The 22,097-nt window shown below is 38.8% G+C and overlaps 1 protein-coding gene across 1 annotated transcript in view; it reads right to left on the bottom strand.

Annotated features, from left to right (window-relative positions):
* Positions 1 to 3,522: 3,522 nt before the first annotated feature.
* Positions 3,523 to 22,097, bottom strand: part of RNF168 (ring finger protein 168, E3 ubiquitin protein ligase) — a 33,023-nt gene continuing 14,448 nt past the window's right edge. The window contains exons 3-6 of the mRNA XM_006884291.1: positions 19,951 to 20,130; positions 16,301 to 16,422; positions 9,133 to 9,202; positions 3,523 to 4,449 (exon numbers count right to left, since the gene is read on the bottom strand). Of these exons, the coding sequence (XP_006884353.1) occupies positions 3,523 to 4,449; positions 9,133 to 9,202; positions 16,301 to 16,422; positions 19,951 to 20,130 (1,299 nt within the window). The remainder of the gene's footprint in view (positions 4,450 to 9,132; positions 9,203 to 16,300; positions 16,423 to 19,950; positions 20,131 to 22,097) is intronic.

Below are 22,097 nucleotides of genomic sequence, written 5' to 3'. Positions count from 1 at the left end.
AGAGCTGCAGGGGTGTGTCCCGATTCAAATCCACTCCCACTGCCACTGCGTCTGCGCACAGCCCTTGGCCAGTCCCAAAGTTCAGAGCTGGTGGGGGGGGGCGCGAGCCAGGTCGGGGGGAGCAATGCGATACCTGAAGATGGGGGTTGTAGGTCAGAGCTGCAGGGTCTGTGTGTCCCGATTCAAGTCCACTCCCACCGTCCACTGCGTCTGCGCACGGCCCTTGGCCAGTCCCAATGTTCAGAGCTGGCGGGGTGGGGGGGCCCGCGAGCTGGGTCGGGGGGGTGGAGCAATGCGATACCTGAAGATGGGGGTCGTAGGTCAGAGCTGCAGGGGTGTGTCCCCGCTATGGTCTTTTTCAATCACTTGCCATCTATCTGAAAGTTGGACAATGTGTAAGGATGACAAAGAATCATCAATGCCTTTGAGTTTTGCTGCAGAAGAGTGCTGAACATTCCATGAACTGCCAAAAGGCCAAATAATTATGTCTTGGAAAGGTGCATCCAGGGAGCTCTTTGGAGGCAAAGATAGTAAATGTTTTGTCTCACAGACTCTGGGCATGTTCTTAAGAGGGTCTAGTCCTTGGAAAAAGACATCAGGCTTGGAAAGGTGGACAGAGGCTCAGCAAAGGAGTGGAAGACCTTCAGCAAGATCTATGGACACAGTGACGAACATTGGATTCAAGTGTGGCAACAATTATGATACTATAGGATAGGGGAGGGTTCAGAGCGACTGCTTATAGGGTTGAAAGGAGTCACAGCTTTAACAAGTGTGAAAGACGATCTCACCATCGTTTGGCTTCAATTTTCCAACGTCAGATTTGCTTATTCTTCTGACTGTATTATTTGTCACTAACGCCCTGATTCAAAGGCATCCATTTTTCTTTTGAAAATTTCCAGCTTTCACATGCATAAGTCCAATAGGTATTGACTGCTGATCTAAGATGAAATCCTGGACAGTCTCAATTTTTTCTCCATTTACCATGCCTTTGCATATTGCTCCAGTTGTGTGAATTTATGTTGAAGAGTAATACTGTAGCCTTTGATCTTCAGTAAGTGCTTTAAGTCCTCCTCTTTCTGCAAACAAGGTTACCTGGATATAACGGGCTGTCAATCAATCTTTTTCCAATTCTAATACGGTATTTATATTTAAATAGTATAGTGACCAGATTATTCCATAGAGATTAATTATGGTACAAGGGTGCCATCATCTTGATGCACATTCTCCCAATTTTAAACCAAAAAATACCTGTTTGTACTTGAAAAGACTCTTAGTCTACGTATGATGAGTACAATTATGTGCTCCAGAATTCCAGTTGAATGTCTCTATACAGCTAATAAAAGACAGGTGAAATGTCCTTCTGCTATTCTAAGCTTTCAGTCAAGAACCATCTAATATGAACTGACTTTGACAAGCACTGTGGCAATTGGACAATTAAAACAGACATTCGGATGGCGGGGAAGAAGAACAAACTGGGGAGGAGGGTGGAGAGAATGGTGCGGCAATGAAGGAGTGAAAGCCCAGAATCCCTGTGAATGTTCATTGAAACTAATAAAATTTAATAATAATAATAAAAAAAAGAAAGCAAAAAAAAAAAATAAGAACCATCTGATATGAGCAACAATATTCCTTGTTCTACTTTAAATAAATGGAATTAACTCTCCCCCCTTTTTTCTTTGGAATTAACATTTTGTGATGAACTGTAATTATGACTTCTACAGTTTTTGAAGCCTTCTAATTTTATGGAACTTTTAAATACGTAACTCCAAATTTCTGTGTATTCAATTTTTATTTTTCATAATCACTCTAACTTTCTCATATTCCAAACTATGACCAGCTTTAGTATTCCTTGATCATTAAACATTGCCAGATTGTTACCACAAAAAAAGAAAAAGTAGCAATAGTCTGAAGACCGACATAAATGTTTATTACACACGTGGTAAGAATAGCAAAAAAAGCTAAAGGAGAAAGAAAAATTGACCTTATAACCAACGTTAGTCAGGGAGACAACTCTTCACAAACAAAAAAGTGTTTCAATTCTAATTATATCATAACTTGGACTATTTTTCTTTCTGGTCAAATTGTCACAGATGATTTAATGTGGTAAATTTCAATTTGAGGATCCCCAATGATGTCTGCCACAAAACAAAATTCTCAAAAAGTACTTGTTTGAACTAGTACTAGTTTAGAACTAGAACTCAGTTTTTAAATTTTTTATAAAACTTAATTTTACTACAGTCTTTAATGAGGAGGAAGTCTTTCTCCTCTCCCTTTTTTTGAGTCAGAGCAAATTAAATTTCAAAGTAGCATTAGAATTTTATTCAAAATTACCCTATTAACACTGAAGCAAACGCTGTCAATAGGTAAAGATTAATTTTAATTACAAAATCTGAAGGAAATATGCTTAACAATTTAGAAAAATGTTGCTAAAATTAAGCTAGAATTAGCTTATTTCTTTTTGTATTAGGGGACAGCCTTAGTATACACTGGGAGAAATGCTGCTAGGACTGTTATTTGTGAAAACTGTCCTTAGCAGTGAAACAAAAGCATTAACAATCTTTATACTTTCTGGTTTTGTCTGTAAACACAATAAAGGTCTGCATCAATAAACAAATAAACACATGGTTTTGCCAAAGGTTTCTCCCACAAGTACTGATAAAATTTTTGGTAAAATAAATTCCCCCCACCCCTGCCCTGCACAGAATATTCAAAGAAATGTGACTTTACAAAAAAATTCAAGTAACTGAGTAGCAATTTTGATTTTTCACACTAAACACTATTGCGTGAGGAGTGGCAAAAGAACCTGAAGTACTTTCTGTGTCATTCAGCAAAGGAAGGACTGAGTCCAAAAGGAGAATGTGTTACCAAATGGAACCTGCCCCTCCATCCTACTCCCAGTCTCTGACTAGCCCTGCAGTTCCAGAGTCTGCAAACGGTCAATGCACCCCACCCAGCTTCATCTCGTCTCTCTGAACTCCTTTGTATCTTTTGTCAACTAGTTTCCAACTTTCCCAGAAGACTGTAGCTTTTCTTGTTTGAAAATGATCCTAACACATTCTAAATCAAAGAAAATGCTTGAAATTTCATTAACGTGGAAATGGAAGTTAGTGTTATGGGAGATGCAGGAAATAGCAAGAACATTTCGTTGTTATTAAATGTTTCCTGGGATCCTTAACTATTTACTATTGTTTAGCTTGCTTTGATAACTAGTCATGACAAGAAGGTAACCAAAAGCTACTAACATGCATTTTGGGGGAAAGAGAATGGCACTTAAGATTTCCCCGAGTTGGCAAAGGCAAGTTTATCTATAAGGACAGTTAACCTTAGTACATCATCACAGTTATTAACAATGAAATGGACTGAAATCCTTATCAAACACTTAGCTTTGGAGAAACACACTGTGATACAATCTTTCCACAGAGGACAAGTGTATACCCACAGACAAAAGTCAGCTACAGATCTTAAAAGGGAACCTTATCATCCAGCATTATGAGATCACAAAATGTACTCTTTAGGAATTCTTTACTTTCTATATCTCTGAAACATTTGAAAAATACTCCTCTGTGAATTACTAGACTGCAGGGAACGGGCATTACAACGATCTTTAGTAGAATTTGGCTTCCTCTGGCCATTAAAAGTATCTAAGTGTTTCAAAGGTGGCTGGCAGTTTTCATCTCTTGAGCCTCTCCTCATTTGTGGATGTTCTCTGTCAGTTTGTTTCTGGAAGTTCTTATCTTTGGAATTCTTCTGTCCATTTGGCAATTTGTCTGGATAAATGGTTGTAGTACGTAACTGATACGCATCTGGGGAGCCTTTCTGCCGGTTTGGCTTCATTTGTTCTTTATCCACCTCTTTCTGAAGTTGTAATGCTAGCAATCTGTCCTGCTCTTCTTGCTTATGTCTCTCAAAAAGTAGTTGCTCCCACTCTATCAGTTTCTGGGTAAAGTTGATTTCTGCTTCCTCTTGGTCTGTGGAAATTTTGGGGAACACTTTTCTTCTTTTTGGAGAAATGCACGGATCTTTAACTGTTTCAGAGGAAGGTTCCTGGTTTTTTCTTTTGGAAGTATCAATGCTGTTCAGCAGGCTAGTCTCTTCATTTTTTGCCTCTACTGTGCTGTTTGTAGTTGTAACTATATCTGTCACACTAGAGAGCCCACTCTGTGTTCTGCCACAATGATTAACATCAGTTTTTCTAAACAATTTAGTTTGAGGGTCTTCAGGATTTAAGACACATAATTCTTTATCATGATTGTTCAGTGCTGTTTTCACTTCTCCTTCAGTGCTCCATTCTGAACCACAGGCACTTAACTGAGGCATCGGTGACTCTACTAAAGATGCTGCATCCTGTTCTTCAATGTCAGGGGATATTTGTGGAGAAAGTGTCGGCATGTCTTCTTCAATTTCTGTGTCTGGCCACAAAGGGCTCGCCAAATCACCACTGTCATTTTCCTGTGGAGGGAGGGGGAAAAAAAAGACTTAGTGAATGAGGGAAATAGGTTGAGCTTTTTAAAAAGCAGGGAAAGGAAGCTCTAATGACAGAGTCCTTATGGATCAAACTGTTAACTCAAAGGCAGTTCAAATCTATCAGCAGTGACAAGGGAGAATGACAGGCAAGCTCCACAATTCAACTTACAGTCTCAGAAACCTGTAAGAGGGTCAGTTATGAGGTGGTTCAGATGCCACAGCAGTGAGTTTGAGTCTTTAAGACTACACTATCATAGTAATACTTTCTGAGTAGTACCTGCATTCCACAAGGAAATTTAGATTACTGTTATTATTTTCATTCTTGTGAAAATCTACAGATGTAAACCTACAAACTAGATTCTACCTATAGCCAATGTTATGTACTACTGAGCTGACAATGACCCACATCAATCCCATGCACAATAGCTCTGAACCCTGTTCCATCTTAATCAATCTCCCTGTATCTGACACACCTACCCTCCTTACCCCAGTCACTGTGTCAATCCCTCTCCTCCAGGGTCTTCCCTCTTCTACATGGTCCCCCCCTCTACCTTTCCAAGCATGCTGTTCTTCTCTGATGACTACATGCCCAAAGTATGTGGGATGGAGTTTCAAAATCCTTGCCTCCAAAGAGCAACTTGGTTTCATCCTCACCAGGAGACTTGTTCGTTCTCTTGGCAGTCCACGGTCTGTTCAACACTCTTCTTCAGCACCACAACTCAAAGGCACTGATTCATTTTCTGTCATCCTTAGTCACTGGCAAGCTCTCTGATGTTTTGCAAAATACTGCCAAGACCATGACCTGGATCAGGTGTACCTTAGTTTTGAGACTGACAATGCTGCTCTTCAGCACTCTGGAGCAGTTTCTGACAGCAGATTTTCCTAATGCAATTTCCTGACTACTTGGGCCAAGAGTGTTGACTGTGGAACTGAGCAAGCAGAAACTGTTAACAATCTCAATCTCTTCTCCATATATCATGGTGCTGCCAATTGGCCCAGTGGTAAGAATCTTTGTTTTCTTCATGTTAAGCTTCAATCCATATTAAAGACTATAGTCCTTGACCCTCTGCAGCTTCAGGTCCTCCTCAGTTTCAGCGAGAATGGTTATGTCCTCTGCATAGCACAGGTTGCTGATGAGTATTCCTCCAATCCTGATGCCACATTCCTCCTCATAAAGTCCAGCCTCTTGAATACATAAAAATCTAATCTTTCCTTTGCTTTATAAATTTCATCTAGCCCAGAAATATCTTTCTGTACCATGGACCCATGGTATATAGGCAAATTTTGGTGATGCTTATAGACTCCATGTGAGAATATTCCCAAGTGTAAAAACATAGGCAATTGCCTCCTGTGCACTTTACTGCCTCAAAAACCCACTGAAGGGTTAGCTAGGAGTTGGTTCCAACTCACTGGCATACAACAGACTTAAAAAGAGATGTTGTTGTTGTTTTAAGGTGCTGTTGAGCTGTGTATGACTCACAGCGGCCCTATGAACAACAGAGGTGAACTCCGTCTATCCTGTGCTATCCTCACCATCTCTGACACACTCAAGCCTACTGCTGCAGTCACTGTATCAATCCACCTGGTTAGGGTCTTCCTCTATTCACCACCCCTCCACCTTTCCAAGCATGCTATTACAACATAATTAACAAAGTGTTAAAAATATGTGATTAAATTATGCACAATTATTAGTACGTTAAATAGTAAGATTTAACGATAAGCTCTGGTGACATAATTCACAGTGATTCAGGTTGTTAACCCAAAGGCCAAAATCGCTCTGCCAGTTCAAATTCACCAGATGCTGCATGGGAGAAAGATGGGCAATCTCCTTCTACGTAACTTATAGCCTCAGGAAATCTGCTGTAGGGTCAGCTATGGTTCTGACTCACTGTTAAGGAATTAGTTACTGAGTGAATGCAAGTCTATCATTTCCAAGTTGGAATGAAAGAAATTATATTCCTATTAATGACAGATTTACTGGCAATGTTATTAGCACTGTGGTTTGGTGTCTACATTCATTAACAGAAAGAAATGTTAAAATAAGAGGTCAGTGAAAGTAAAAGTCTGTTTCTTCCCATTCAAGTCATATATACTCTGTAGATACTGACTACAGATCATAGATTAAGAATGCTTGCTTTAATCAGTATAACTGTTCTTCCCACTGAACTGGTCTTGGGGAGGTAAGGTCCTAGGATTAGTTTTTCATTTAAGGACGTTTCATTCACTCGTTGATAGCAAGTCAAAACAGACTCATTATTGACCCTCCCAAGGGTTTCTGAAGCTGTAAGTCACATGAAAGGAGATTGTCCATCTTTTTTCCTTAGGGAGCTGATGGTAGATTCAAACTGTAAGGAAGGCTCAGCCTTTGGATTAGCAGCAAAACAAAGCCATCAGAATTCTCTAAGAAATGTTTAGACACAAATATACCTTGGAACAAATTATTCCTTGTGGAAAACCCTTTATTTGGTTTTGATCCTGAATGCTTTGCATTTCTTATTTTTTACTGCCTTTCTTACACACACATTCTAGACTGTGCCCTGGTTTTGCTTTGAATAAAAACACCTGGGTTGGAAAAATATCCCAGTATTATCACATCCTTTCCATCAATTCTCAGTTCTAGTACAAAGCAGCTTATCGAGATTCTTTTCTTTCTACTTCTGGCTGATGGTGTTTGGAAAAGTCTATTGAACTTTTTGGATCTTTGGTTTTCTCAACTCTAAAATGAGATCAGGAAAGAGGTGGTAATTATGATGACAATAAGTAAGAAAATACATAAATTATAGACAATAATGTTCAATTAAATTATAGAATGTTATAAAAGCACCCAGCTGAACTGAAATAGTTCAGGAACCTGTAAACAACAAGTTAACAAAGACCTTCTATGTAGGAAACTGGTCATGGCACTATTTTCCTTTCCTAGTTTTATTTTCCTGGAAATATGATAAAGGTAGAATTATCACCTGTGTTAACTTTTAGTATAAAGGACCCTTCGCTGGCGAAATGTACCTGAATTAGAACTATGTATCATCTATAAATTACCTTGTTTGAAGTCACATGTTTAGAATGACTTAATTAAAAAAAAATCCTTTTGTCATCAAGCTGGTTCCAACTCTAAGTGACCCTCCTTTGGGTTTCTAAGACTGTAAATCTTTACTGGAGGAGCCTGCTCATCTTTTCCTAGGGACTGGCTACTGGACCTTTCAGACAGCAGCCATGAGACATTACTTACTATGCCACCAAGGCTCCTTGAGGATTACACAAGTAAGACACAACTCTTGACTGTGTTCCATAGTAGAACCCATGAAAACTACACTCATGGGTTCTAATAAAATAACTGACTCTTAAGGAGCATGAGTCTTCTAAGCCAGAATGCACATTCTATACTCACTTGTGTAGGATCATTCCTAGACTCTCATGTGAAAACTGCTGTGACTACTCTCCCACACAGACATGCCTGATTGATCCCGAGAACTATTATTATTGGACTGTCCCATCACAGACCGGTAGCCACAGACTGTAGCCCTCTAAGAAAAATTGAGTCAAGCATAGCATATTCAGCTTTGTAAATCTGATTATTTTGATTAAAGATCAGCAAAGTTATGGCCCATATACCAAATCCTGCCTGTTTTTATAAAGTTTTACTGAACACTGACAAGCTAACTTTTTTTTTATAAAAAAATGTATCATCTATAGCTGTTTATACCAACATAGAGCTCTGTGGGCCTCGTGGATAGAAAGTTACGCTACCAAGGCAAAGGGGATGATTATAGTCTGCGGCCCTCAGGCCTGGTTTTAAATGTTTTTGGTCAAACATTCTTCTAAGTGACATACAGCACTGCTCTGTCCACTTGCTGTACAGAGGTAACTTGTGGTTGCTGTGATGCTAAACACTGCGACACTGATGTGTCAAATGTGATAATGGTTACTCAAAGAGGACAGTGATAGGTGGAGCTCCCCGATTAAAACTAGTTTAGAAACAGGAGTGACACCCACTTCCAAAATAGCTTGCCTCTGGAAACTCTATGAACTTGGAGAAACGATGAAAGTTATAGAAGTGTTCAGGTCTTTGGTTCATAGAGTCTCATAGGGTCACTATGAGTCATCATGTAAAGTTGATTTTGAATATAGGGGAAAAAAAGCATGCAGTAAAAGGTTACATATATCAGCATGGAAGAATCTAAAAATGTATTTTATAAGTGATACTAGGTACAGACATGTACAAATATTATGATTATTTTTATATATATAAAGATTTAAAATACTCAATATTGTAAGTTGCTTTTGAATATATAAAAAGGTGAGGACTCTAACAACAACACACGTGTTTATACAGTACAATTATATATACGGTACAATTAAAAGTTTAATGGCTGTGACAAAGAGTATAGATACGAAGCCTTAAATATTTACTATCTGGCCTTTTAGAGAAAAAGTGATGTTTAAGATAAGAGTTCTCCACTTGGCACTGTGAGTTTAAGAATAAACAAAAAAGTGGGGAGGGGAGTAATTAATATCCTTAAATGTACACGCTAAAAAAATGTTGAACTGGCAAACAGTTTAATATTATTTTCCTGCATTTAAAAAAAAAAGAAACCACCGATATCAGAATATTCCACACTATCAATAAACTTGTCAAACGAAGAACTAATATTTTTAGCATCAACATACCTTAGATATGGAGCTTTGCTTATCTTCAGATTGTGATGCTGAACCAAATAGAGATTTAGGAGACAAATACCTTAAAGAAAAGTTGGTGAAGTTCAAATGTATTGAAAGATTGAAAGTAAAATGCACACAATATGATAAAATAGATTATATAGGTATGCTTTAGATTGGCTGATTTTTTCAGAAAATAATGTAGTTAAAAATTATCCCATCTCACTCTAGAGCAAAAAAGGTAGACTACTGATATTTTGATGGAAAACTGTAAAATGAGAAAAAATGCAATCTTTTTATCAGTTTATTAGATAATAAAATTTAGTCATTTTTTAATTCTTAAAATAAATAAAAATAGCATTAGCACAACGAAGAGTGTATTGCCTTCCTAAAAGTAACAGACATGACATTTTAAATCAGGAGACTGGATACACACAATAGTTCTTTTTTTAAATGCCAAAAACTTTATCCATTAACATTTTTTCTCTCTACAGGGAAGAAAGAGTTCATGATTATACTTTTCATAATTTTTATATTTTATTACATACATACTTTGTAGCAACTATCTCTTTAGAGATATACAAATATAAAACTCTGAAGTCTATAAATAATGACAAATGGTATAGGAGAGAATAAAATGATTATACACAAGACAGCTTTAATAATGATAAACATTCCAACATTTAGCTGTCTTTAAATGGTGAGAATTTTGAATGATTTTCAGAGTAGCTAATTATTTATATAATTAAAAGGGGAAAAGGAATTGAAGGTCTGCTGTAAATAATATCTAAAAAAAAAGATTGTGTCTAAAGCATCAGTCAGTTCTGTATCTGGTAACAAAACCTAAAGAAAAAAACTTCCTGTAAAGAACAAATAAATATCCCTTATAGATAATCAGAGTACCTAAATCATGTATATAGTTACATCAGCCCAAATACTAACTAAACTTTTGGTAACAAAGCCTATTGGTTTATACCTTTATGTTTATGAATATGATTTTACATTAATTGATTTTGGTAAGTTAAAATACTCTTGCATTTCTGGGATAAATTTCAGTTTGTAGTGGTATACAGGGTGGTCTAGTGGCAAGAACCTGCGCTGCAATCCAAAAGGTTTGAATCCATCAGCTACTCTGTGGGAGAAGGATGGGCAATCTCCTTCAGTGCAATTAATTGTCTCTGAAAACCCGCTACAGGGTCAGCTATGGTTTGGTTCTGACTCGATAGTACCCAACAACTACAAAAGCAGTGGTATATAATCTTCTGACTGTAGATTTGCCCTACAAAGATTTTTTTAAGGAATTTTGGCTCTGGTTTGCCGTGCATCGTCAAGTTGGATGTGACCTATAGCTAACTCTCCAGCAGATTTTCAGAGGTAGTAAATCTCACGGAAGTAGACTGCCCATCTTTATCCTGTGGAGCAGCTGGTGGATTCAAACCACGTACCTAGGCATTCATAGCAGCTCTATTCCTTACCACTGGGCCACCAGAGCTCCCTTCTGGCTCTGTAGGGAGTCTCAAATTATCAGAGGGAAAGTGGTGGAGTTATCTTCTCTTGTAATACTTCCCTCTGGCTATAGTAAGGAGCACTGCTGGTGTAGCCCAAAGAAAGTTGCTACCTAAAGGCTCACCTCTTCAGGGATTCAAATCTACCAGCACCTTTGAGGTGTGAAAGTGGGACAATCTCGTCCTGGGTGATTTACAGCCTCAGAAACTCAGTGGAGAGTCAGGTATGCTAGTCAATTACTGATTTATTTCATTAGTTAATGTTGCCAGATGCCACAAAATCTACTTGCACTCACAGTGACTTTACGTACAATAAATAAAAGCCTTATTTTGTCCTCTGCTATCCTCATAATTGGTGCTGTGCTTAAGTTCACTGTTCCCATGTCAACCCATCACACCGAAGGTCTTCCTCTCCTTCACTGACTCTATACCTTTCTGAACATGATGTCATTATCAGGGTATTGGAGCCTCCTGATAACATGTCCACAGAATGTGAGACGAGTTTTATCATCCTTGCTTCTAAGAAGCACCCTGGATATACTTCTACTGAAGCAGACTTACTTGTTCTTTTAGCAGTCCACAGAATAATCAGTAGTATTCTCCATCACCACAATTCAAAGGTATCATTTGCTCTGTAGTTTTTTTTTATTCACTGTCCAACTTTCAGATACACAGGAAAAAGTGAAAATACCAAGGTGGGTCAGGAATATTTTAAGTCTTTAAATGGACATCCTTATATTTAATAATTCTGTTCTGGTGTTCTAATAACAAAGAGTTCTGGTGGCCTAATGGTAAAGAATCACTCTGCCAACAAAGAACGTGGTTTGAATCCACCAGCTGCTTCAGGAGAAAGACTGGCAATCAACACCTATGAGATATGAAAACCCACTGGAGGGTCAGCTATGGGTCGGTTCAGATTTGACAGTACCTAACAACAACATTAAAATTTAGGGTTCTCTGGTGGCCAAGTGGTGAGAAGCTGTGCTGCCACCCCAAAGGCATGCAGTTTAAATCTACTAGTTGCTCTGCAGAAGACAAATGGGCAATCTTTTCCATGCAGACTGCCTCTGAAAACATGCTGGAGGGGTCAGCTATGAGATGGTCTCATCAGTACACAATTACATTAAAATTTATTGTTTCTTCTTGGGTCTGTTTTGGGAGTATTTCTGGAAATCTATTTCACTTAGGTCATCCGTTAAGAGTGTAACTGTTGGGATCCAAGATGGCGGTGGAGACAGAGACAGCGTGGCGAGCTGCGGGAGCAGCGAACCACTTAAAGCAGGGCCATTATGGCCTTCCACTGACTTCAACTTATTGATAATTGAACACTTAAACAGTTGATGACTAGCCCTCAGTGAAGATCAAGGTTCAACAACAGGAATTCAAGAATTCCCAAGGAGAAATAGGTGAGTCTCGTGGCTCCCAACACCCCTCCCCCCCAAGAGCCCGTGCCGCGCTGCACAGCCGCTGCAGCTCCATGAGGCTTCCACAGCTGAAACGAATGGATTCCCTCACCCAGGATGGATGCTGGGCACCAGCCCTCCTCAAGACTGGCACAGCGAAGCCACCACACTGCCACAGGGTGGACTTGTTCTGGAGAGAATTCTTGGAGCCAGGATGGCGGCTGTGGGGGAAGTGGGAGCTCTCCGGCCGCCTACACAAGAGGGGCCACACACCCGCCGAGCACCAGTGCGGTGGGGTGGGGGGTGTGCCCCCAACAGCCGCCCGTGGGGGGGGGCCGCACGCCTCCCACCGGCCTCCCACGCTGGGGGGGAGGGGCGCGCATGCCCCGCTGGCCGCCTGTGTAGGAGGTGGGGGATGGGATGCATGCCCGCCATCTGCAGGTTTGGGTTTCCTTGGACAGGCCAAAGCAGACGATTACCTATACAATGGATTGCTGAAAGTCACTGTGAGTCTGATGACCTTAACAGTGGCAGCATGCACAAGAGGACTGACATCCTAAATGCACCACATATTTTGTTCTGTTGAATGCTTCTGCCAAAAGATGGTTAGACCTGGGGGGAGTCTGTTCACAATTCTCAGGTTCCCTTTATCATATATAAAGGGGGAGGGCAGTGACACCTACTTCAAAATATAGTATGACCACTTACGGGGGGGTAAAAGTGGCAGTGTTGGAATTGGAAACACTATCCCTGACCACAGAGTCCTCAGTCAGGCGAGGGGCCCAGACTGGGGTAGGGGCAATTGGAGGGGGAGTATACCAGCCAGCTCCTGGGGGGTGTTGCCCTGCTCGGGATGGGCTGCCCTCGGCCCTCGGCTCGGGGTGAGACGTCACGGCACTCAGGGTGAGCTCCTCAGTCCCCAGATTGTGCCATCTGACCCCTGGGTGGGTAAGGAGAAAAAAAAAAAAGAATGCCTAAGGTATCCAGAGAGTGTTACCTAGGCCACCTTCTGCCACCCTCCCCCCGGTAAACCTGAAAGCAACACCCTCAAAGCCCTTCTATTTGTAACTCACAAGTTTGTTCTCTCTAGGTTTGCTCCCTTTCCTATAGGTAACCTTAACTCTGAGTTTTACTCCAGAATTGACCCTGAACCCAGTGCCAGTGACAAAAAGGAAATACAACTGACAGCTAAGGAAGCAAAGGAGGATGGAGCCTCTGGGTTCAACCAGCCATCCCCACTGGACCCACCTGGGAAAACACTTTGCAGTCCAGAGGGGAGCAAATGACAGGAAAATATCTTCTAACAGAGCAAGAAGGCAAGCAGCTTTAACCCAAGACCACCAGTAAGGTGATAAAGTGTCCTCCCTTCCCTCCTTTACATCTATGCCCCTGTTCAGCATGAAGAAGCCAGAGAGTCGGCATCCAATTCCCAAATCAATAAGACAGGTGGTTTAATTTCCATTGGAAAATGCTTGTCATTCCTCTGTAGCATCCGGTCCCCACTGGACCCTCATCATTTCCTTCACCTGCTCCCGAAACCGACCAAACTGTGCAGCTCTGCAACTGCATCCTGGCCCATCCTCACCCTTCTGCCCCCAACCCTCACCTCCTTGTACCCCCAATATGTTTTTCCCAATAAAAAAAAATTTAAAAAAAAAAAGAGTTGTAACTGTTTATAGTATTATTGCTAGTAATGCCCCAACTTATTACTTCTGATTTTAGTAATTTCACTCTTTTCCTTTTGTCTGAGACTGCTTAAAGGTTTTTTAATTCAGTTGATGTTTTCTAAGAAGTAACTTTTGATTTTGCTGATTTTCTCTATTATTTGTATTTCTTTTTAGCTTTGTCTTTTTCCTCCTGCCATAAGTTTTCAACATTTGGTTTATTCTTTTGCTTATAGTTTCTGATATGTCAAATTAGGTTAGTATCTCTTTAAATGGTGGCAGTTACATCTATACACTTCTACACACTTCTGAGTAATGTTTTTTTTGGGGGGGGAATAAAATGGGAAAGATTCAGTATGAAAAACAATGTATACAAACCAGTATTAAAAAAAAAAAGCAATGCATTTTGCTATATGCACCAAACACTGGATATTTTGTGTACCATTTTTCCAACATCTAAAAGTATTTTAACAAACTTCTTTGGCCCACTGGTTGTTTAACAGTATGCCATTTAATTTCCATATATTTGCGAATTTTCTACCTGCTACAGTTTTATTTTACTGGGGTCAGAGAAGATACTTGTAGTCGGTTAATATTTTTTTTTATAATGGTTAATAATTTCCTTAATGATCTTATGACAGAGGCATAGAATCATTATTAAAAGTATTGAAATCTTGAACTAATATTGTAGACTTATTTTACATAAGTGTCTATTTTTGCTCAAGGCATTAGGGATTGTCCTGTTAGTTTCAAACATATAAATAATAAAAATATCATAATTTTATCTTTTTGATGAGCTGACTCTTATCATGTCCTTATTTCTTTTAATAACTTTTTAGTTATAGTCTGCTATTAGTACAATCATCATAGATCCTTTTTTGTTACTACTTACATATGGCTTAATTTTCTATCCTATCATGTCAAACCTATTTGTGTTTTTTATCCAAAAAACAGCTGACAGCATGGAATTAAGAAAAAAAATGTCATTTTGTTAGTAATCTGCCTTTTAACTCACCATGTAATCCATTTACATTAATTACTGAGAAGTCGTCAATTAACAACTCAAAGCACAGATAGGAACCTTGCACCACACTATATCATCCCCACATCTCTGACAAGCTTAAACCCAATGTTATAGTCACTATGTCAATTTATTTTGCTGAGAGTCTTACTCTCTTTCCCTGACCCACCACCTTTCCCAGCATATTTTTTTCCGAAGACTGGCATTTTCTGACAACATATCCAAAGTATATGATACAAAGTTGGAGTTCCTCTAAAAAACCCATTTAAGGTTATTAACCTAACTTTTCAATCTTACCTATCCTTATAGATTTTCTATTTAATTTAACCAGTCAATTATGATGAGGGGTACGGTACTATCTACCATTATGATGGTGGATTTATCTGTCCTCATAATTCTGTGTTTATTTGACAGCATAATGAAAGAAACTCAAAAAACTCATTGTAGTCAAATTAAAACTGACAGCTGACCCTCCAATGGGTTTTCTGGAAATATAAATTACATGGGAGACTGATCATCCTTCTCCAGTAGAAGTGCAGGAAGATTTGAACCACCAAAGATGCTACTTTTGTGTCTGGAGCAAAACTCTCTACAGATCAGGCCACCAGAGCTCCCTAATGAAATGAAGCTGTATTAGTCTTAGGTGTGCATAAACTAAAAATTGGGGATTTTTTTGCAAACTAAAACTTTATGATTTACCATATTGCTGTAGGGTACTACTGAGTCGGAACTGACCCATAGAGGCAGTAAACACAGAGGAAGAGATTGTCAATCTTCTTCCTATGGAAGAGCTGCTAGTAGATTCAAACCACGTGCTTTTGAAATTGCAGCACAGCTTCTTAACTTCTAGGCCACCGGAGCTCCCATATACTATTTACGGTTAAATGATTGGGTTTTGGTCATACTTTTTTTTCATTCTTTACTTTTAATCTTTCCATATCTGATTTCTTTAAGGATAGGTCTCTTACTCTAAGGATTGAAGTAGTTAGCTGCTAACATCTGATTCCACCCAAAAATGTCTCAAAAGAAACACCTAATTATCTATTGCTGAAAATCCAGACATTGAAAACTTTATAGAGCACAGTTCTGCTGACATATTAGTTGGTATTTTCCAAGTAGTTTATACTCAGAATTGAGGGAGGAACAAGTTTGATAATCTTTTTATGCAGAACATTTAATTTGCCGCTGTTTTATTATAGTGACTGGATTTAGTTCTACTGGGTAGCCTACTGGATAGGAGTTGTGCTGCTAACCCAAAGACAGGTGTTGATTCAAACACACCAACAGCTCCATGAAAGACGGGCAGGATCTTCTTGTAAACCCACAGGAGGTCAGTTACATGCCGATTCTAACTTGACGGCATATAACAAAATGAATGTTTGTGCTTTCCCTCATATTTTATTATAAAATTTTCACAAATATAGGAAATTGCAAATAAACACATATCTACAAGCTCCGTAACTGTATTACATTTATCACATATCTATCCATCTTTCTTTGAATGTATTTCAAATTAACTTACAGTTATCAGTGGTCTATATGAACAAATAACAGTGGCACAAACAACAGATAGTCATGTTCACTTACTTCTGAATATCTCCAGTGTTTTTTGGAAAGTTCTTACTTTTCTTTTGTGACTTGACTGTGACTGAATTAGATTTCCTGGAATTCAAGGGAGAAGCCACGACACTTCTCTCACAGACACTGCTCTACATGGATACATAAATAAAAAATGTATTATTAAAGATTTCTTTAATTTAAAAGTTCTCATTTACTGGTTTGCATTCATAATCATCATGGTTTGTACATACACTTTGTGTTTTATACAATCATTGCTCTATGCCTATTACCACCCCATGTTTTCAAGCCCCCAGTGAACCTTTTCCATTACTTCTTCCCCTCTTCTCCCTAATCTCTGCTTTCCTGGTGGTTTCCCTCTTCCCCCTTTTTCTGTCCCCCTTCTCTTCTTTACACAGATCTTACTCAGTTTATTCTTAAAGAGAACTTTAAAGTGTATGCGATACTAATCACATTAGCTAAAAATTACTTTTTCTAGTAAGGAAAGTATTAATCTACAGTATAAAATACAAAGAGCTATAAATATGTTAGGAGTAAAAGTATTCTGTGAAAAAAATTTCAATTTTGGGCTTAACAGCATACCAATAAATGTCACAAATATTTATCTACTGTATACCACTCTCATAAATTTCCTTATTACACTGTTGGAAAAATTCATATCATTAGTGTTGATAGATGCTTGGCCTTGGGCCACAAACTTTTACAAGCTAATAAAAATTATTCTAAAATAAAGAAATCTGCTTGTACAATCTCATGTTAAAACACGATGGATTTTACTTCCCTCATGCCATGAGGGGTACCTGTTCTTATCTCACCAATAATGCCTTTCTGAAGAAGCTGTACTGCAATCCCAGAGGCATGCGGTTCAAATCTACCAGATGCTCTGTTGGAGAAGGAGAGACAATTTTCTCCTGTACCAGTCAGATCCAATTTGACAGTACACACACAGAGTGCCTTTCACTATCCTTCTGCCAATACCACATTTTATCTTTCCTAAGGAACCAGGCCTGGGAACCTCCTAGAACTCTAAAGAGTGCATTTTGTTTTAATAAACTTACTTTTCTTACTAGCGAAACAAACAAAACACCTCCTCCTGCCCATCACAGGAAGATATAAAAATATAGACTCACTTAGAGATAGGTAATCAAACAAAACCAAAACAAAATCCCAAACCCATTTCCATTGAGTGGCTTCTCATTTATTGTGATCCTGTAAAATAGACTGGAATTGTCTTAAAGGCTGTATTTTCTTTCTTACTCCATTTCTTTGGAAAAAGACATCATACTTGAGAGGAAGTAAACAAAGGAGCAGAAATTTCTCAAGGACTTGGAATCATACAGTGACTCCAACAATGGCCATATGTGAAGGTGGCACAGAATGGGGCAAAGTTTTGTTCTGAAGTACATGGAAATGTTATCTTTGTCCATGTGGTGGCACATAATAACATCACCACTTCTTTTTCTTAGTCAATGAATTTATTTATTTATTTTAATACTGTTGCAGAGTATCTTTCAATCACCAGCTACTGAACCAAGTGGGAATGGAATGGGTCCCTGACAGGCTTGCTTTTCCTCCAGTGTCCAAAGATGAGAGAATACTAGTCTTCTCCAGATACAATCCTGGGAGGGTGTCAAGGAAATATTTAAATCTCCCAATTATCTATCTTTCCAAAAAAATTTAACTCAAATAAAAAAAAAAAAAAAATTAAATTGCCTGTAACTACAATCTTGAGTTTATTATTATAGATAGTAAGCCTTTTTAAAACAAAAAATTCTGAGTATTTTTAATTTTGGGCTAAGAAAATTTTAAAATATTTATTTTTTGAAAGCAGAAGAATAATTTATAGAGACTTTAAAATAATACTTACCCAGAAGACCACAAGGGGTAGAATTCCTTGAGTCTCACTCTCGAAGATTCTGACATAGCAGATTTAACATGACAATATATATGGGGTGTTAGAGCCCATGAAAATTGGATTTTCCAGCCAATATTTTAGCCCCTGTTGACCGGCACGGGTCTAGCTCTCTTAACTGTGGACACATGTGCTTGCTAATCATCAACAGCTGTGAGACCAATATAAGAAAAGTGCTTTCTACACTTTGAGAGATGGTGATGGAGGGACTGTGAAGACATTGTGAGAGATGGTGGTAGGCAGTGTGTGAAGAGATGGTGGCAAAGTGTAACCAGAGGAACCTTGGAGAAAAAGGCTACAGTTAAAGGTTTTGCTTGCTGGCTGACTGAGGAAACCAGAGGCTTCTTGCATTTGTGCAGCTAACTGAACCTAGATTTCCAGTAGTTGACTGAAAAGCTTTCTTTCACGAATTGCCTTGTTGTTAATCTGGCTTGGGACTGACTGCTGGACTAAACTTGGAATTGCCTTGTGTGATATTCTTTGCTTCCCCTACACTCCAACCTACTTCTCTAATAAACATCACATTGTGAGTCTTGCAACAAACACCAGACCCAATGATTGGTAGGAAAAGGTGCAGGAGCATGGTGGTGGCAATTTTGGTACTTACTATGGGTATTACTGATGACACAGTTCCCCTTTATGAGCGAGCAGAAGGCAGAATCAATCACACTCACATTGCATTTGCTCCTTTCACAGTATATTTTTTAAAAAGTAAATGTTTTATTATCCTTTCATTAGTTTTCTATTCCCAGATAGTAATATAACCATACCCATTGCTCTACAGAGATCTCTGTTGGTCTAGTGGTAGGGAATTGCACTGTCAACCCAAAGGCAGGCAGTTTTAATTCACCAGAGGTTCCTGTTATGTTAATTCTGTTGAGTCAGAGTCTTTGGGAATGAGACTCAAATAATTCTCCACAGAAGGAAGATAGGTAATCTCTGATTTACAGCTTTTGAAAACCTGTTGGAGAGCCAACTATAAGTTAGTTCTGACTCAACAACATGCACACTCCATCAGAGTGATTTAAACTCATAGTGACCCTCCAGCAGATTTCTGATCTGTAATCTTTACAGGAATAGACTGCCACATTTTTCCTGAGGAGCAGTGGTAGATGCCAACCAGTCACCTTTTATACAGCAGCAAAATACAGGACCTAGGGTTCAAGGTTAGTTAGATGCTCTGGTGGCACAGTGGTTAAAGCATTTGGCTACTAACCAAAATGTCAAGAGTTTGAATCCAATAGCTATTATGTGGGAGAAGGGTGAAGCAGTCTGCTTCTGTAAAGATTTACAACCTTGGAAAACTATCTGGCAGTTCTATGTGGTTCTACAGGGTTGCTATGTATTAGAATTTAACTCAAAGGCTGCAAATCATAATGGAGTCTGTCCATCTTTCTCTCTTGGAGCTGCTGGTGAATTTGAACCATGCTGGTGGATCTGAATCTACAGACTATGTCACCAGAGCTCTAATGGGCAAAGGGATCATACAGGAGTAGAGAAAAAGGTTTCCATATTTTTTCCAATAAATAATACTACAACATATTACCAGTATTTTAAAAAAAACATAAAACCCCAACATAAAATATCTTGTATTAGTGCAAATATTTAACAATATACAAAAACATTTTCTAATATGCAAATATATCAGAAATGGGTTTTCCTGTTGGTAAGTAAGCATAATGCCACTAGCTGTTTGAAAACTAAAGCAGTAAAAATAGTAATACTTAACTTCACTCTGAAAACTTACGATATTAATGCTGAGTCTTCTTGCCAGTTCTTCATCACTTTTCAGCTGTTCTTCCATCTCTCTTTGCCTTTTTTCTGCTTGTCTTTTCTCCTCTTCTTCCTCCTCTGCCAATAATCGCTGTATGTATTCTTCACTAGCTTTGTTTTCTTTTTCTTCATTGGCTCGTCGTTCTGCCTCCACCTTAAAAATAAGAAAGCATCTTATCTCTTAATAAATATCACTCTTCTGAATTTTCCAATATGTTTGTAGCATTTTATAGTGAAAAGGAAAATGTCAAGAACAAATTGGCAGAAAATGAAGTATCTCAAATGCAGTACAAATCTTGAGGTAACTTACTGCAGAAAGGTTTAAGGAGGCTTCTTTTTTTTTAAAAAAAAAATTTTATTATTTTTGTGTGAGTGCACCGTCAAAGCAGATCTGACTGGTACAGGAGGAGATTGTTCCTCCTTCCCCGGCAGAGCATCTGGTGGATTCAAACCGTGCGCCTCTGGGATTGTAGTTGCAGCTCCTTACCACTAGGCCACCAGAGCTCCCCTAAGGAGGCTTCTTAAAGATGCTTCTCCCACTCTTAGCTACTCTTTGAGTCGAGAACTAAATTCAATTCTGTTGCTCAGCTTGTAAGTAGAACAACAAACTTGCTCATCAGGTGAACAAAAACATCAAGGATGTATACACTCCTTAGCATAATCAATCATGGAAGATCAAAGACAATATTTTCCAAGAGAAAGCTCAGAAGCCAGAAAGGAACGGACAGATGCATGGAAATGAGAATTCCAGGGAAATGGAAAGACTATTACTACAATGTGAGGGCTGTAACTAAATTCAAACATACATCTGTAGGAATGACAGAACAGAAAACCAATTTGCTTTATAAACTATGAGCAGGAACTAATTCAAAGGTCCCTAACAACAAAACAAGTAAAAAATTTTAAATTAGATATGAGTGATGTTCTATTCCTGTTAAACTATTCTACAAAATGAAATAAAATAAAGAGATGATGTTATGTGCTGTTGGTAAAACTGACTCACAGCTGACATTCTAGCAGGTTTTCAGAGGATGTAAATTGCACAGGCAAAGATGGTTCATTTTATTCTCATGGAGCAGCTGATAGATTCAAACCTCTGCTTTTGTGCTGTTAGTATAACTCCTTATCCACTAGGCTACTTAGGAGGAAGCACTAAGACTCTTCAATTCAAAGGCTTCACTTTGAATACTCCTCCTCCTTTTCCTATTTCAATAGGTCACAAGTAGCCTATAGGGTACCTAAAGAACAAACAAGTCTGTATTGGAGAAAGTGCAACCAGGATGTGTCTAACAGGCAAGGATGGTCAAACTTCATCTCACATACTTTGGACATGTTGTCAGGAGGGATCAGTCCTTGGAAAAAGAAAGGTGGAAGGTCAGAGAAAGACCCTCAACAAGATAAATAAATGGCTTTCACAATGAGCTCAAGCCTATCAGAGATGGCAAGGACGGTGCAGGAGAGGGCAAGGTTCAGATCTGTTGTTCACAGGGTCACAATGAGTCAGAGAATCTAGCAACCTCATCTAAACAACCTCTAACTTCTTATTTCACCACTCTTTTTCTATTCCTTAACTTCAGCCTAGGAAATCTGAAAATGCTCCCCTGCATTTATCACAGAAGAACATCAATTACATGTAAATAAACTAACAATGTTGCTGTGTACCACTGAGTAAGAAACCAATCGACAGCTTACCCTCCAGTGGGTTTTCAGAGAGAGTATACAGCAGAGGAAGAGAAAGAAAGCCCATCATTCTCTCACAGAGCAGCTGGTGGATGTGAACCACATGTGTTTGGGCTGGTAGTATAACTCCTGACCACTGAGCCACCAGAGCTCAAGCTAACAATACTTTGAACTATTCTGAACACATGCAAATACTGGGGTCTTTCAAACATATTTTTTTTTTAAATTTAGGTTGTTTATTTTTCATTTCGATGAACATCTACAGAGATTTTGGAATTCCATTCATTCACTGTTGCACCCTTCTCCCCGCACAAACCCCTCCCCCCAAAACATATTTTAACCAACCCACTTCCACTGAGTCCATTTCTGACTAATGGTGACACTCCACTTAGTTTCCAAGGCTGCAAATCTTTTTTTTTTTTAACTGGGCTGCTCCTTTTT

Source organism: Elephantulus edwardii, unplaced genomic scaffold, assembly GCF_000299155.1.
Source record: "Elephantulus edwardii isolate Elephantulus edwardi_28Jun2011 unplaced genomic scaffold, EleEdw1.0 scaffold00032, whole genome shotgun sequence".
NCBI lineage: Eukaryota > Metazoa > Chordata > Mammalia > Macroscelidea > Macroscelididae > Elephantulus > Elephantulus edwardii.
Note: the sequence above shows the minus strand (reverse complement) of the source record. Positions and strands in the feature narration are given on the sequence as shown.